The 17,717-nt window shown below is 37.3% G+C and overlaps 1 protein-coding gene across 6 annotated transcripts in view; it reads right to left on the reverse strand.

Moving 5' to 3' along the window:
- ANO10 (anoctamin 10) overlaps nt 1-17,717 on the reverse strand; it is a 247,735-nt gene that overhangs the window by 180,695 nt on the left and 49,323 nt on the right. For all 6 annotated transcript variants that reach the window (XM_044252830.1, XM_044252829.1, XM_044252826.1 and 3 more), the window contains one exon: nt 4,932-5,123. In XM_044252830.1, coding sequence (XP_044108765.1) covers nt 4,932-5,123 — 192 coding nt within the window. The remainder of the gene's footprint in view (nt 1-4,931; nt 5,124-17,717) is intronic.

Below are 17,717 nucleotides of genomic sequence, written 5' to 3' on the forward strand. Positions count from 1 at the left end.
GATTCTGTCAAATGTTTTATATCTATTGATTGATATAACTATGTTGACTATGAATATGGTAGATTATATTGAACCCAGCTGGCATCCCTGGACTAAATCCTACTTGTCATGGTCCATACCTCTTTTTATAGATTGCTGAATTATATTTGCTAACAGTTTATTAAGATGTTTTATATATTTATTCACATGGGATATTGGTTTGTTGTTTTCCTTTTTCATACTCTCTCTGGTTTTCTATCACACTGATACCAGCTCCATAAAGTGAATTGGGAAATACTCCCATGTCCTGTTTCTAGAAGAAATTGTATAAAATCAGTGCTAATTCTTCTTTAAATTAGAATTTGCCAGTAAAATCATTTGGGCCAGGGCATCTCTTTTTTGGAAATTTGTAACTACAGATTCAATTTCCTTACAGTTATGGAGGTACTCAAATTATCTACTTCATATTGGGTGAGTTGTGGTAGTCTGTGTTTTGGAAGAATTGGTCCATTTTATCCAAGTTGTCAAATTTGTATGTATAGGGATGCTTGCGTGGCTCAGTTGGTTAAGCGTCTGCCTTCGGCTCAGGTCATGATCCCAGGGTCCTGGGATCGAGTCCCACACCAGGCTCCTTGCTCAGCGGGAAGCCTGCTTTTCTTTCTCCCTCTATTAATGAATAAATAAAATCTTTTTAAAAAATTTATATGTGTAGAGTTGCTTGTAATAGTCCCTTTTATACTTTTGATATCCGAAGGGTCTGTAGTGATATCTGCTGTTTCATTTTTATAATGGTTGTTTCTTCTTTCTTGCTTTAGTCCTGCTGGAGGTTTATCAACTATATTGCTCTTTCTAAAGAATCAACTCTTTAATTTCATTAATCTTCTCTATTATTTTTCTGTTTTTCATTTCATTGACTTGTACTCTATTATTTTCTTCTTTCTGCTTCTGTTGGTTTTGTTTCTTTGTCTCCAGTTTCCTAAGTAGGAGTTTAGATTACTGTTTGAAACATTTTCCTCTTTTCCAATGTATGCATTTAGTGCTACAAATTTCCCTGTCACCACAGCTTTAGCTATGTCTCACCAACTTTGATATGCTGTCTTTTCGTTTTCAGAGTCTTCTGAGTTCACTTGACACTTTCTTTTGACTCCATGATTATTTAAGAAATGTGTCATTTAGTCTTCAAGTGTTTAGAGATTTCCCTGTTATCGTTCTGTTATTGATTTCTAGTTTAATTCTACTGTAGTCAGAGACATACTATATATGATTTCAATTTCTAAAGTTTGTTTCCCCAGTTTGAATGTTCTGTAAGGACTTGAAATGTGTACCCTACTATTGTTGAGCAGAGTGCTCTGTAACATGGATTAGATTGTTATCTGATGACGGTGATGGTGCTGAGTTCTTCCATACCCTTGCTGCCTTTCTAGCTCTTTTTCTGTCAACTGTTGAGAAAGGAATGTTGACGTCTCCAACTATCACTGGATTTATCTATTTCTCCTTTTAGTTCTATAAATTTTGGGTTCACATAATTTTAAAATTTTGCTGCTCAGGGCATATACATTAAGATTGCTATGTCTTCTTGGTAATTTTACCCTTTTATCATCATAGAATGTTCCTCTCTGTTAATTTCTTTTTGTTCTGAAGTCTACTTTATCTGATACTATTATAACCACTCTTGCTTTCTTCCGATTAACAGATCTATACATGGGTTTTTTTTTTTCCTTTGTCCTTTTACCTTTACCCTGCGTATAGCATTATGTTTGAACTCAATTTCTTACAGACAGCATATAGTTGGGTTATGTGTTTTAATCCACTCTGCCAATATCAGTCTTTAACTGGTATCTTTAGACCTTTTACAGTTAATATAATTATTGATATGTTAGGACTTTAGTTTGCTGTTTCTTTGTTTTCCATTTGTTCCTTCTGTTTTTTTCATTTCTGTGTTTTACTTGTCCTGCCTTATTGTGGGTTATTTGACCATCTTTTAGAACTACATTTTGATTTATCTGTTTTTGAATGTATCTTTTTTGTAGCTTTGTAATGGTTGCTCTAGGTATTACATTACATACATATATGATTATATAGATATGCTTTATATATTACATATATTTCATATTATATTATGTGTGCATCTATGTAGATCTTCCTTGATTGAAGAGTTATATCCCAAAAAACCCACTATAAGTTTAAAATATTGTAAGACAAAAATGCATTTAATATACCTAACTTACCAAATTATTGTAATTTAGCCTAGCTTACCTTAAATGTACTCAGAACACTTGGATTAGACTATGGTTCAGCAAAATCATCTAACACAAAGCCTACTTTATAATAAAGTGTTGAATAGTTGAATACCTCCTTTATAATAAAGTGTTGAATATCTCATGTAATTTGTTAAACACTGTATTGAAAGTAAAAAACATAATGGTTGTGGGGCACCTGGGTGGCTCAGTGGGTTAAAGCCTCTGCCTTCGGTTCAGGTCATGATCCCAGGGTCCTGGGATCGAGCCCCGCATCGGGCTCTCTGCTCAGCGGGGAGCCTGCTTCCTCCTCTCTCTCTGCCAGCCTGTCTGCCTACTTGTGATCTCTGTCTGTCAAATAAATGAATAAAATCTTTAAAAAAAAAAAACAAAACATAATGGTTGTGTGGGTACAGACAGTTCTAGGTGTATCGGCTACTGACCCTTATGACTATTCAGCTTGTTGCCCAGAATCATTAGAGAGGATCATACTGCATACCACTGGCTTAGGAAAAGATCCAAATTAAAGATGAGGTATGATTTCTATTGAATACATATTGTTTTCACACTGTTGTAAAGTCAAAAAATCGTAATTTGAACTATTGTTAAGTTGGGGACCGCCTATAAATAATCAGTCTACTTGTGACGTCATCTATTAGTTTGAGTGATATAAAGAAACCTCACCTCCTTTTACCTTTCCGTAAAGTATCTTAGTATTGTCTCCACATATATTTAGAATCATTAGATAGTATTATAATTTCTATTTCAATTGTCATATATAACTTTAGAGACTCAAGACAGGAAAAGTCTAATATATTTACTTGTATTTTTGCTTACCATGGTTTTTCTTCCCAATGCTCCCAGGTCCCTTCTTTTATCATTTCCTTAAGTTTAGAGAGTTTCTTTTAGCTATTCTTTTAGGATAGGTCTTCTGGCAACAAATTATCTTAGTTTTCCTTCACCTAAGAGTGTCTTGATTTTCTTTTTAATCCTGAAGGATATTTTCTCTGAATATAGGATTCTGTATTAATGGAACTTTTCTTTAAGTGCTTAAAAGATACTATGCCACTTGACTCCAGCCTCCATGGTTTCTGATGAAAAACTGGCTGTCATTCTAATTGTCTTCCCCTATAGTAGGTAACAAGTCATTTCTCTCCTGGTGCTTTCAAGTGTTTCTTTGTCTTTAGCTTTCATGTGTTTAGTTACAATGTGTTTGGCACAGACTTTGGGGGCTTATTCTATTTGCAATTCAATCAGTTTCTTGAATCTGTAGTTTTAGTTCTTTTGCCAAATCACAAGTTTTGGCCATTATTACTTCAAATATTTTTTAGCTCCTCCTTTCTCCTTTCCTTCTGGAATACTGACAGCAGGAATGTTAGATTTTCTGTTAGAGTCATGCAGGTCTCTGAGGTTGTATTTACTTTGGCTATTTTTGTCTGCTATTCAGACTGAATAATTTCTATTGCACTGTTTTCCAGTTTCTGATCTTTACTCCTTCCATTCTGCTTCTGCACTCATCCACTGAGTTTTTTATTTTTTTTTAAGATTTTATTTATTTATTTGACAGACAGAGATCACAAGTAGGCAGAGAGGAGGGCAGAGAGAGGGGAAGGGAAGCAGGCTTCCTGCCGAGCAGAGAGCCAGATGCCAGGCTCGATCCCAGGACCCTGGGATCGTGACCTGAGCCGAAGGCAGAGGCTTTAACCCACTGAGCCACCCAGGCACCCCTGAGTTTTTTATTTTAATTATATTTTCCACTTCTAAAATATCTATTTGCCTCTCCTTCATATCTTCTATTTCTTTGCTGAGATATTCTATTTTTCCATCTGTTTTAGATGTATTCATTTTATCAAGGCTGCTTTAGAATATTTGTCTGATATTTCTAACATCTGATACCTTGATTGTGGCAATTACTGACTATATCACCTTTTTTGGGGGGGGGTAACATCCTGGTTCTTGGTATGATGTTTTTTTAATAGAACCCTGGACATTTTGGGTATTATAAGATTCTACATTTTATTTAAAACTTTTATTTTAGTTGGTTCCTCTGACATCACTCCAGCAGGGAAAGAAGTGACATCTTGTTAGGTTGCCCATTTGGACACTACTGACACCCAAAGTGGGGGATGGGATCCTTATTATTACTGGACAGGGATCAGAGTCCTGGCTTCCCACTAACCTCCCCACTGATATCTCTTTTGCTTGGAGGGGTACAAATGGCTCATGTACACTCCCATGTGGCCTCTGCTGTGCTGGGTGGTGGTGAAATGTCTGACTCGCCATTAGGCTTTATCTGAGATCACTGCAGCAGAAACTAGAAAGGGAACCTCATTATTCCTGGGTAAGTGTGGAAGTCCAGGCTCCCCACATGATCTGCATTGACACTGCAGTGGGAGGGCCTCTTTATCATCCAGTGGGTAAAATCCCAGCTGGCTACTTTCCTAGAAAACTATTAGAATTTTACGTCTGAAAGGGGTCATAAAAATTATAATTTACCTCCCCCGCCCCATCCCTAATTTTAAAAACAAGAAAAGCAAGGTCCAGAAGAAGTTAGTAACTATGTGAAGTCACACAGCTTGTTTGTGGCCAAAGAAATGAATTAATAAAAATAAACAGGATAACATCCAATTTTTCCAAATCTCTCCTGAGCACTTTTATTTTTAATCATAAGGTCCCATTTTGCTAATTTTTTCCCCCAAAGGAATAAATTTTTACCTGCCATACACCAATATTGGCTGAAGGTTCTGAGAATGGCCGTTTGAGGACTCTGCACATTTTTAAGGCATCTGAATTAACTTCAGTGAAGTTATTTAACACAGCAAAGGCAGCTGCTAATGGGTAAACGCAGGAGAAAAGGCTCACGTAACCGAACTGAAGGAATAATTCCAAGTAATCATCAAAGGTACCCTGAAAATGTAAACCACAAGAAAAAAAGGCATTGTTTTAATATCATATAACAGGAACAATGTTATACTACCCAAGACACTGGCCTCCAACCAAAAAAAAATCTCAGAATTCCGTTCAATTTCTTCTTCTCAACAACAGATTTTACATAAATTCAAAAGCAATTTTATATTTAAGTTCCTGAAAGAATGAAAAAATGATTTAGCTACTCGTTTCATTGTGCCAAATCACTGAATTATTACATAATAACAGCAAAGCTAAAGATGTTTGCTCTTGATCAACTGAAAAGAAATGATTCAATATCACCATTAGAAATCTTATTAAGGAGGGCACATATTGCTTGGAACACTGGGTGTGGTACATAAACAATGAATCTTGGAACACTGAAAAATTAAATTAAATTAAAAAAATCTTGCATGACTGCCCCCTCACACCATGGGTACCCCAGAATCTCAGTCCCTGACCTTCCAATAAAAAACTGAGGTGGTGATGATGTGGGAAACAAAGGCAAAAGAAAAATTATTAAATTTCTTCACTACTTACAGCCCATTGACAAGTGCTTAAAACAAGCAGAGTGACCTTCCTCTAAGAACTAAGCTGCCTCGACATTAATACTTTGCTAAGGGCAAAAGGCAACATCAGGCCCAAGCCCCCAGAATGCTGTAAAGTCTACTTTAACATAAAAATTCCTTTGGAAACTTCCTTTATCTCACCACTCTCCCCCCTCCCCGCCAAGATACATGTTGGCAATCATCCTCCAAGCTTAAGATCCAAGTATATATATCTGAAGGGTCTAATGACTGAAGGCTTACTAAACAATAATGAATGGCCTTTTCTTAACAAGAGCTAGCCCCCTCAGGATCCTGAAAACCTTGTTTCCAAAATACATAAAAGGCTTATGCTATCCTTAACCCCCTTCCAATTTGAAAGTTTATAATGGGTCACTCCTCATCCCCTCAGTGCAGCTCTTTCTGCCCAGGGATCTTGTCCCCATGCTTTAATAAAACCACCTTTTTGCCCTAAAGACATCTCAAAAATTCTTTCTTAGCTGTTGGCTTCGAAACTAATGTCTTTCCTATATCAGTGATGTCAGTGAAAATGGAAGAGTAAGGACCTCCAGAACTTTGCCCCTCCATGAGAATAGAAAAGATGGCAAAATGTGTCAGAATCAATTTTTCAGGTACTCTGGAAATTATCCAAAGGCTTGTAGCAATTCTGGCTGCATACAGTCATAACAAACATCTCAATCTTCTGACATTTTAAGTTATTCTAGTCTCATCTCCTACTCCCTAGCTCTGTAGAACATTGGGAAAAAAAAACAACAACAACAAAAAAAACAGCATGCATTCCCAGGACCAGAGAGAGCAAGGTGGGCCTGGAGATCTTTGAAAGCCTCACTCCCAAAGGGATATCATTATATGACCTGGTTAGTAGGACCCTAGAAAACCTCACTCAAAAGGCTCATCTTTATTCAACTTCATCAAATCTCATTGAGTGCTAAAGGCTTCTCCCTGGGTATGGCAGCTGAATTTTTAAACATCAGTCCACCTGAGGTAATGGATAGCAGTTGGGGCAAACAAGAGACTAGCCAGGGAGCTCAAAAGGGCAAGATGAGGAAAGAGACATTCACAGGGGGTTGAAGAGTTCCAACATTTTCCTGGAAACCTAGACAACCAGGCACATGCCTAGGATCATGCATAATCTCAGGAAAGATCTTAGAAGGCTCTGTCTAAGATCTCACCTCTGCATAAGCAGGAAGGGAATGTTAAGGCACAATTTTAAACTTCCTGGTTTAGTGCTCAAAGCATTCCCCACCACAAAAAGAGAGACCTAAAGACATGTGATGAGGGACAGAAGCAGAAAAATTTCACCTTTAGCCCAGTAGGTTGACCTATGGCCTGCATAAGTTTGATAAGGACCAAATTAAGTGCTTGTTGCTACATTCTTAAAGGATCTCAAGACTACCTGTACATCTCACTGATAGTTAATCTCAGTCAAATTGATTGATAAGCACAAGAAAAATTTGCCAAAGTAATGTCAAGACTGGAATTTGAAGAAACATTTACTATATGTGCTGCCGAAGCGAGCACTGAAGAAACATTTACGATTTAACACTCCCTACATGTCCCTTCCTCCTTGAGTATTAAGCATATAACCACCAGATTCATTAAGCAAAAGTGCAACTTCTTCTGCCCAAAGGTCCTGTCCCTGTGGACAGGAAGCAATTCTTTCTTGACTGTTCACTTGCAGCCCCACATCAACATCTACATAACACTGAACTCAACAATAGAATACTCATTTTTCCCAAGTACACATGAAACATTCTTCAGGACAGATGAGATGTTAGATCATAAAACAATTCTCAACAAATCTGAAAGGCTTACAAATCATACAAAATACTCTTTGACCACAATGGAATGAAAGTGGAAATCAATAGCAGAGGAAAATTTGGGAAATTCACACATTGTATGGGTATTAACCAACATACTCCTAAAAACAATAAGTCAAAGAAGAAATCATGAGAAAATTAGAAAATACTAAAATGAATGAAAATTAAGATACAATATATCAAAACTTATAGGATGCTGTAAAAACAGAGCTCAGATAGAAGTTCATGGGTATAAAGGCTTTCATTAAAAAAAAAAAGGCAGATCTCAAAACAACTAAAATTTTCACCTTACGAATTTAGTAAAACAACAGTAAACTAAATCTAGAGCAAGCAAAAGGAAATACATAAACACAACAAAATTTGATATATATAATTTATATAATAAATATATATATTTTAAGATTTTGTTTATTTGTCAGAGAGAGAGAGTGAGAGAGAGCACAAGCAGAGGGAGTAACAGGCAGAGGGAGAAGCAGGTTCTTCACTGAGTAAGAAGCCTGATGTGAGACTCGATTCCAGGACCTTGGAATCACGATCTGAGCCAAAGGCAGATGTTTAACTAACTGAGCCACCCAGAGATCCCTAAATATATATCTTTATATAATTATATAATAATCTCAATGGATACAGAAAAAAAAAAATCCGATACCCTTTCATGATAAAAACACTCAACAAATCGTAATCATAGAGAATTTTCTCAAACTGATAAACAGCATCTATGAATCACCACAGCTAACATCATACTTAATGGTGAAAAATTAAAAGCTTCCCACCTAAGATCAGGAACAAGACAAGAATGTCTTCTCTTAACTCTGCTATTCAACACTGTCCTTAGGGTTCTGACCAGAACAATAAGGCAAAGAAAGAAATAAGAGCCATCCAGAACAAGAAAAAACGTAGAACTATTTTTATTTGCCCAGGACATGATATTACATACCAAAAAACCCTAAGGAACTCCCCCCAAAAGATTATTAGGTCTAATTATAAGCAATCTAATAATAAACTTCAGTACAGTTGCAGGATATAAGATTAACCTACAAAAATCAGTGGTATTTCTAGAAACCAGCAATGAACAACCTCAAAATGAAATTTTTAAAAAATTCATTTACAGTAGTACCAAAAAGAATAAAACACTTAGGGGACACCTGGGTGGCTCAGTTGGTTGGGCTGCTGCCTTCAGCTCAGGTCATGATCCCAGGTTCCTGGGATTGAGCCCCAAATCGGGCTCCTTGCTCAGCGGGGAGTCTGCTTCTCTCTCTGCCTCTGCCTGCCACTCTGCCTGCTTATGCTCTCTCTCTGACAAATAAATAAATAAAATCTTAAAAAAAAAAAAAGAATAAAACACTTAATAATATATTTAACAGAATGCAAGATTTGTACACTGAAAACCGCAAATCATTGCTGAAAGAAATTAAAGACTTAAATAAACAGAAAGACAATCCATGCTTACAGATTAGAAAACTTAATATTAAGATGGAAATACTCCCCAAATTGATGAATAGAGTCGATGCAATCAAACTTCCAACTGCATTTTTAAAAGAAATGCACAAGCTAATCCTAAAATCATAAGGAACTGTAAGAGACCCAGAATTGCCAAAATAATCTTGAAAAAGAACAAAGTTAGAGAAATTACATTTCCTGATCTGAAAACCTACTACTAAGCTACAGTAATCAGGACAGTGTAGTACCAGCATAAGGATAGACATGTAGAGGAATAGCACTGAGAGTCCAGAAACAAATCCATATATCTATAGACTTACAATTTTCAACAAATGTGTGAAGCTCATTCAATGAAGAAAAAAATTATTATTTTGTTAAACAAATGGTGGTAGGACAGCTGGATATCCACATGCAAAAGAATGAATCTGGACTCCTTCCTCATACTATCTACAAAAATTAATTCAAAATGGATCAGACCTAAATGTAAAAGCTAAGTCTATAAAATTCTTAGCAGAAAACATAGGAGTAAGTAACTCTTCCTGTGTTTAGATAAGGCAATGGTTTCTTAGAGATGACAGCAAAAGAACAAGCAACAAAAAAGAGAGAGATCTGACTCCATCAAAATTAAAAACTTTTATGCATCAAAGGACACTCAAGAAAATAAGCTAACCCACAGAACGATAAGAAATATTTGCAAATCATATAGCTGATAAGAAATTTATATTCAGGGGCATCTGGGTGGCTCAGTCAGTTAAGCAGCCAACTCTTGATTTCAGCTCAGGTCATGATCTCATGGTGATGAGACTGAGCCCTGATCAGGTTCTGTGCTAGGTAGGGAGCCTGCTTAAGAGTCTCTCTCTCCCACCATCTCTGCCCCCTCTCTCCATCCCTCTCACACTCGCTCTTTAAAAAAAAAAGAAAGAAAGAAATTTATATTAGAATATATGAAGAATTTTTGCAATGAAATAATAAAAAGACCCATAATCCATGAAAAATGGGCAAAGAATATGAATATGTACTTCCCCAAAGAAGAGACAAAATGGTCAAAAAGCACATGAAAAGATGATCAGTATCTTTAGGCATTAAGAAAATGCAAATCAGAAGTACCTGGGTCGCTCAGTGGGTTAAAGCCTCTGTCTTCTGCTCAGGTCATGATCCCAGGGTCCTGGGATCGAGCCCTGCATTGGGCTTTCTGCTCAGAAAGGAGTCCGCTTCCCTTCCTCTCTCTCTGCCTACTTGTTATTTCTATCAAATAAATAAATAAAATCTTAAAAAGAAAGAAAGAAGGAAAGGAAGGAAGGAAGGAAGGAAGAAAGAAAACGCAAATCAAACCCACAATGAAATACCATTTCACATGTATTAGGTGTGGCTATCATTTAAAAAGGGGAGGGACGTCTGGGTGGCTGTCTCTCTCATAAATAAATCTTACATAACAAGTGTTGATAGAGATGTAGAAAAAAGTGGACTGGCAGGGATGTAAAATGGTACCACGGCCTCTGAAAATAGTTTGGCAGTTCCTCAAAAAGTGAAACAGAGAGTGAACATATGACCTAGCCTATGGTAACATATGTTCATAAGAAACATACATTCATATAAAACCTTGTACACGGGATGCCTGGGTGGCTCAGTTGGTTAAGCAGCTGCCTTCGGCTCAGGTCATGATCCCAGCGTCCTGGGATCGAGTCCCATATCGGGCTCCTTGCTCGGCAGGGAGCCTGCTTCTCCCTCTGCCTCTGCCTGCCTCTCTGTCTGCCTGTGCTCACTCTCTCTCCCTCTCTCTGACAAATAAATAAAATCTTTAAAAAAAATAAAATAAAATAAATAAAATAAAAGCTTGCACACAAATGTTCATACCAGCATTATTTCTAACAGCCAAAAAGTGGAAACAACCCAAATATCTATTAACTGATGAATGAATATATAAAATGTAGTATATTCATACAAGGGAATATTATCCAACCATAGAAAGGAATGAAGTATGGATAAATGCTATCTCATGGATGAACCCTGAAAGTACTATGCTTAGTGAAAAAAACTAGACACAAAAGCGACATACTGGAGGATTCCATGTACATGACATGCATACAGCAGGAAAATCCACAGAGACAGAATGCACACTGGTGGTTGCCAGACACTGGGGTAGGGACTGACAGCTTAATGAGTGTTGGGTTTCTTTCAGGGATGAGGAAACATTCTGGACTTAGTGGTCATTGTTGTAAAACCTTGTGAATTCACTAAAAATCATTACATTGTACTGACTCAAAATGGTGAATTTTATGGCATGTGAATTAGATCCCAATTTTTTAAAAAGTAAAGAAAAAAAAGCTGGTAGTAACAAGGACCTCCTGAGAGTCACACCGTCAGAAGCAGCAGATATACCAAAGAGGCCAACGAGAAAATCCACAGCAGAAAGTGGGGAAACCACAGAAGCAAGAAGAAATCTTTCTCAAACTATGTTTAAAAACCTTGCTAATAGGATTTAATAGATTTAGTCTAAAGAAAGAAAGGGGCAACAATCATTATATGCCCTCAGCTTGGTGGAGGAGAAACATAAATATCAGTATGAGTTAAGTTATTTAGTTACTTAATAATTGGACAAAGGAGCCTTCACTGAAGTAGGATGCTTGGGCATTGGTGACTCTCACTTGCCACTTGAGTGACATTACAACTCTCCAGGACCCAGTGACATGCTACTCAAACTCCTCACTCGAGGCCTGCTACTCACAACACACATTTATTCTGACCCAGAGAAGCCAAGCAGTGCTCTATGCCATGCAGTGACTGAGTGGCAGACCCAGCCCTTGTAAGGCCTAAGGCCAGGCTTGCCTACTTCCAGCACCCTCAGGCCTCCTCATGACCATCCAAGTGCACAGGCTGCAACAACTCCAGCTCTAGTAAAAGTACTTGTCACAATATTTTAAAGCAATTATTAAGTAAAATATTGTGACAAGTATTTTATATGTATATATTCTATAATATGTTCTACATATATTCTGTATATTATAAAATATAAATATATGTATAACTATATACTAGAGATAGTATATATACATATATACTATATATTCTATATATTATTAATTTATATAATATATAAAATTATATATAATATAGGCATTATATAATAGAATATGTAATTATATAGAATTATATAGAACATATAATTAGATAGATTATATCTAGAATATATAGAGATCATATATAGAATATATAATTATAGGGGCACCTGCGTGGCTCAGTGGGCTAATAAGCCTCTGCTTTCTGTTTAGGTCATGATCTCATGACCTGGGGTCCTGGAATCAAGCCCCGCATCAGGCTCTCTCTGCTCAGCAGGAAGAACGCTTCCCACTCTCTCTCTGTCTGCCTCTTTGCCTACTTGTGATCCTTCTTTCTCTGTCAAATAAATAAATAAAATCTTTAAAAAAAGAGTATGTAATTATATAAATAAATTACATAAATTTGATAAATTACATAAAAATATATAAGTAAATATTTATATATTATTAAATATTCTATATTATATTCTCTATATATTCTATATTATATAGAATAATTCTAAAATGAGTTATTATAATTATTATTATGGTATCTCAGAGTCCATCTTTCACCAAGACGTATATTAGGCTCAGTAGCTGAGCTTAGTGTAGGTCAGATTCCACTCCTAGTCAGTTTCTTTTCTTGTTTCGTATTTCACTAAAATAGAAAATACCCAAACATAAGTACTGGGAATGGCAGAACGTGCTTCCTCCAGATGCTCTGGGTATGTGGACAAAGCAGGAACCCAGGGATTCTGAGTTAGTCTCTGGCTATTTTCAAGGCTCATGGGTGCCTCTGGAGCTGGGCTGGGGGTGAGGTGAGGCAGAGAGAGGCGGGGGGTTGGCGCTCAGCTGGAGATTCAGTGGTGAGTAGTTTCTAAACCACTCTTTGGTTGCATTTGCTTCTATGTATTTCCTTATGCTGTGTTGCAGCATATAGATGTGGTTTTAAAATATACCGACCGATATAGCATCAATTCATCTCTCTGAAAAGTGTAGAAATCAAGAGTTAGGAAAGAGTGAAAATCTTAGCTATTAAGCCATTTTTACCACAATTCAGTCTTAAGAAATCCTGATAGCCCCCATTTGGCTTTCAAAACCACTGTTTCAGCTCCGACAGTACAAGGCTGGGCCTCTGCAGAGATGCACAGACAAATTCTCCTGGATGTGCCACTAGGCAGCCTCCAGAAGGCATGCCCAAGTCTTCTTGGCATTTTAGCATACAGCACCCAGGGAGTCCCTACCCCCACACAGCAGCACACCACGCGTTCTGTTTCTATCTCACACATCAAGTGAGTGTCGTATGCACATGTTAACACTTTATCAGTACTCTTAACACTACTGAGCACTTTAAAGCCAGTAAATTTAGCAAATCAGGGACATACTCCCAACAGCAAGAAAGAAAAAAAATGCAAATTCAACAAAGTAAATAACTGCATACATAAACAAAAATACATTAACTAAGAAACACTCTACCCTATTAGCTGCAAGTTAGCAAGGACCAACCAAGACAAACTTACAAAATTTTTAAAACAAAGAGGTCATTAACAATACTTGCCATGAAATTATAACTACTTTTACACATCTACTTATTAAATGAATGAAAAAAAGTTTCAGGTTTCAGGTGATCCATCCCACTGGCTCCTCAAACTAGCCCTGGAGAAACACCATGTCTGAGAGTTCCCTACGCTGAGTGCAGGACAAAGAAAAAGTATACTGAGGGCAGTAAGCAGCACACAGACATCAAGGCTGGCCATTCTTCTCCTAAAACTGTTCCTTATTCCATATTATATTGAATGCCTGCTAAGAGCTACCATGATAAATAACATGGGTACCCTGCCCTCAGCGATCAAGAAAGGAAAATTATTAAGTGACACAAAATCCTAAATAAAATACTGACATATTCAATATGACAATATGTATTTAAAAATACCAAGTGGAATTAATCATTTAAATGTAACATGGTATTCCATTAGGAAATTTATTATTGTAAATGAAAATATTAAAAAAAGAAAACAGTTTATTTAATATGATAATCTCAAAAGAAGAAATAAATGAAGAATTTGATAAAATTTAACATCCTTCACAATACAAACTCTTAGTAAATACAGGAAAAGAACCATTTTTAAACTGATAAAAAGTTATCTACCAGAAACATGTGACATGACTCTCAATGATGAGGGGAAAAAAAAATCAGGAACAAGAGAAAGATTCCTGTTGTAACTAATTCTGTCCAAATTATACTGAACATATTAGTGAACCCAAAAGACAATAACTATCAAGATGAAGGAAGAAAGAAAACAGTCATTATTTATTTACAGTTGAAATATCCGTCGACATGAAAATCCAAGAAAGTTGATTGGAAATAATGGCAGGATTCAGCAAGGTTGCTGGATAAAACATACAAAAATCAACAGCATTCCCATGTACTAGCAACAACCAATTAAAAACTATTTTTTAAGGGTACCAATAAAAGGAAACAGGAAAGTCTCAAAGTATCTAGCAGTAGATTCATTACAAAGTGAAAAACCGCCTCTACAATCTGCTTATCATCAGGTCAATCAAGGGATAGAACAAGGTGGCCCCACGCGGGGGTCAACCTGACATCATGCCTCCTAATGGGGTATAATAATGGTACCTTCGGTAACTGCTAAGCTTGAATCTTACCAGGAAACAAGGGGACCAACTGGCTGCACCAAACCCAATGCCTTGAAAAACAAAAAAGGCAGGGAGGTTATCCCAGATTTACAGTTTTCAAGCTTTTTGGTCTTTGAAGCTCTAAACTCTTAAAAATGACTGAGGACAAGGCAAAGGAAACAAAAGCAAAAATGAACTTTTGGGACTTCACCAAGATAAAAAGCTTCTGCACAGCAAAGGAAACAGTCAACAAAACAAAGAGTCAACCCACAGAAGGGGAGAAGATATTCACTAATGACACTATAGACAAAGGGCTGATACCTAAGATCTATAAAGAACTCCTCAAACTCAACACTCAAAAATCAGATAATTATGTCAAAAAATGGGCAGAAGACATGGACACTTCTCCAAAGAAGACATACAAATGGCTAACAGACACATGAAAAAATGTTCATCATCATTAGCCATCAGGGAGATGCAAATCAAAACCACACTGAGATACCACCTTACACCGGTTAGAATGGCCAAAATCAACAAGACAGTAAATAAAAAGTACTGGAGAGAATGTGGAAAAAAGGGAATCCTCTTACACTGTTGGTGGAAATGCAAGTTGGTGCAGCCACTTTGGAAATCTGTGTGAAGATTCCTTTAAGAAATGAAAAATAGAGCTACCCTTATGACCCTGCAATTGCAGTACTGGGTATTTACCCCAAAGATACAGATGTAGTGAAAAGAAGGGCTATCTGTACCCCAATGTTCATAGCGGCAATGGCCACAACTGCCAAACTGTGAAAAGAGTCATCTTGGCCTTCAACAGACGAATGGATAAAGATGATGTGGTCCATATATACAATGGAGTATTATGCCTCCATCAGAAAGGATGAATACCCAACTTTTGTATCAACATGGATGGGACTGGAAGAGATTATGCTGAGTGAAATAAGTCAAGCAGAGAGAGAGTCAATTATCATATGGTTTCACTTGCTTGTGGAGCATACGGAATAACATGGAGGACATTAGGAGAAGGAAAGGAAAAGTGAAATGGGGGAAATCAGATGAGGAGATGAAGCATGAGAGACTGTGGACTTTGAGAAACAAACTGAGGTTTTTGGAGGGGAGGGGGTAGGGTGATGGGTAAGCCTGTGGTAGGTATTAAGAAGGGCATGTAGTGCATGGAGCCCTGGGTGTGGTGCATAAACAATGAATCTTGGAATACTGAAAAAATAAAATTAAATTTAAAAAAAAATGACTGAGGACACCAAAGGCCTTTTGTTTGTAGGAGTTCTACCTAATGATGTTTACCATATTTGAAATTAAAACTCAAAACTGTAAAAAAAAAAAAGTCTCATTGATTCATGTAAATAAAAACATTAACAACAATAAAATACTTCTTGAAAAGTAAGTACATTTTCTAAGACAAAAACGTTCAGTGTAAAGAGTAACACTCATTTATGTTTTTAGCAAATTTCTTAATGTCTGTCTTACTAGAAGGCAGCTCATTTACTGTGCAGCAATATGCTGCTCTGACTGGAGTACTTGCCATGCAAATTCATACTCATGCAGCTATGCAGGTGGATGGGAACTGGCTGTTCACAGGTGAGGGGGAGTGGTGCACAGTGCAGACCGAGGCACGACTCAGCCTTACCCTATGGCTGACAGCAGGGTCAGAAGACCCTAGCAGATTACCCCTGGTGGGGACATTATGGAGGTTTTCTTTTTCCATAATTTTTACTCTGTCCTGCATTATCCAAGTTTCCCATAGTGCATAATAAGTATTACTTTTACAATGTTTTTTGTGTTTCAGTTGTATTGATTTTTTTTCCCCAAAACCTGGTAATATTATTTTAGATTCTCATGTAGCAGTCAAGATGAGCTTTACAGAAAACACAGTTTTAAGTTCACTGATGTCAGTGGGGAGAAAAATACATCAAGAGGGAAGGATCAGTGCATGGGAAACAATGACCTAGATCAAATGTGACCAAAAAACATGTCCCCTCTCTCCCAATATATGGAGAGAGTTGAAATAACATATATTGGATTGTCAGTCCAGTGAAGAGAGTAGAGGGGGACATATAGGAGAGGAGGAGGGCGAAACATATCAGATCACACAGGATTCTGCAACCAAGCCGAGGAGTAGCACTGCCAAACCCAGTGTTCACGCACAGACCCAGGACTGCAAGAGAAACTAGTGCTCTCCTTCCTTTACATCACATCAGAGAACCTGTGTTCAATGACAGGAAGACTGAACTGGAAAAGCAGAGTCTTGAATTTTGTTCCTGCTTTAGCGACCAAGTGATTAAGAACATAGAACTTCATTTGCCTTTTATTAACATGGGAAAAGCCATGCTTATCTTACCTTCCTTCATAAAGGTATTATCAGATGTCATCAAGTGCCAAAAAAAGGAAGGTCTAAGATTCTGGCAGGGTCTAAGATTCTACAATTCTTAGATGAATTAAAATTTCTGGGGTAAGGGGCACATTGTTTGAATTATGATGTATCATTCACTGAGCCAGGAGGAAAGGAGAAGAAACGGGTCTAGAGAAGAGTGTGAATTTGATTCGGAGTACTTCAGGGGATGATGTTGTTTGCCCAAATAATTTGGAAGAAAAAGAGATGGAAGCAGATTCTAACTGATTACAAAAAGAGAAGTAGGGAAGTAGAGATGATAATAATATAGAGAATTATTTCAAGAAACTGTGAGGGGCAGGAAAGACAGGACACAAACAGGAGAATGTGAAGGTTTGCTTGGTTTGGGACAAGGGTCTGCTGACAGGTGGGGCAGGGAGAAGGGGAAATGGGAGATGTGGGAGCTCCAGGTGAGCCCTGGGAAAAGAGGCATGTAAAAATGAAAGGAGATGCAGAGGCTAAGGAATAAAGAGCTTGGCGGGGAAAGACTACTGGTTTCTTCCATAAAAGAGTGGAAAGACGAAAAATATATACATTCAGAAATACCAGTCCCCAGAACAAGCAAGGAAAGGATTCGGATGCAGTGTGAACCAGACGGAGTCTTTAGGACACAGTAAGCTAGCCCTCAACCAATTCAGACATGATGGCATCCCACTGTGCAAATGTGTTCCTTTATCTCGTCCTGAGTA

This window comes from Neovison vison, chromosome 6, assembly GCF_020171115.1.
Source record: "Neovison vison isolate M4711 chromosome 6, ASM_NN_V1, whole genome shotgun sequence".
Lineage (NCBI taxonomy): Eukaryota > Metazoa > Chordata > Mammalia > Carnivora > Mustelidae > Neogale > Neogale vison.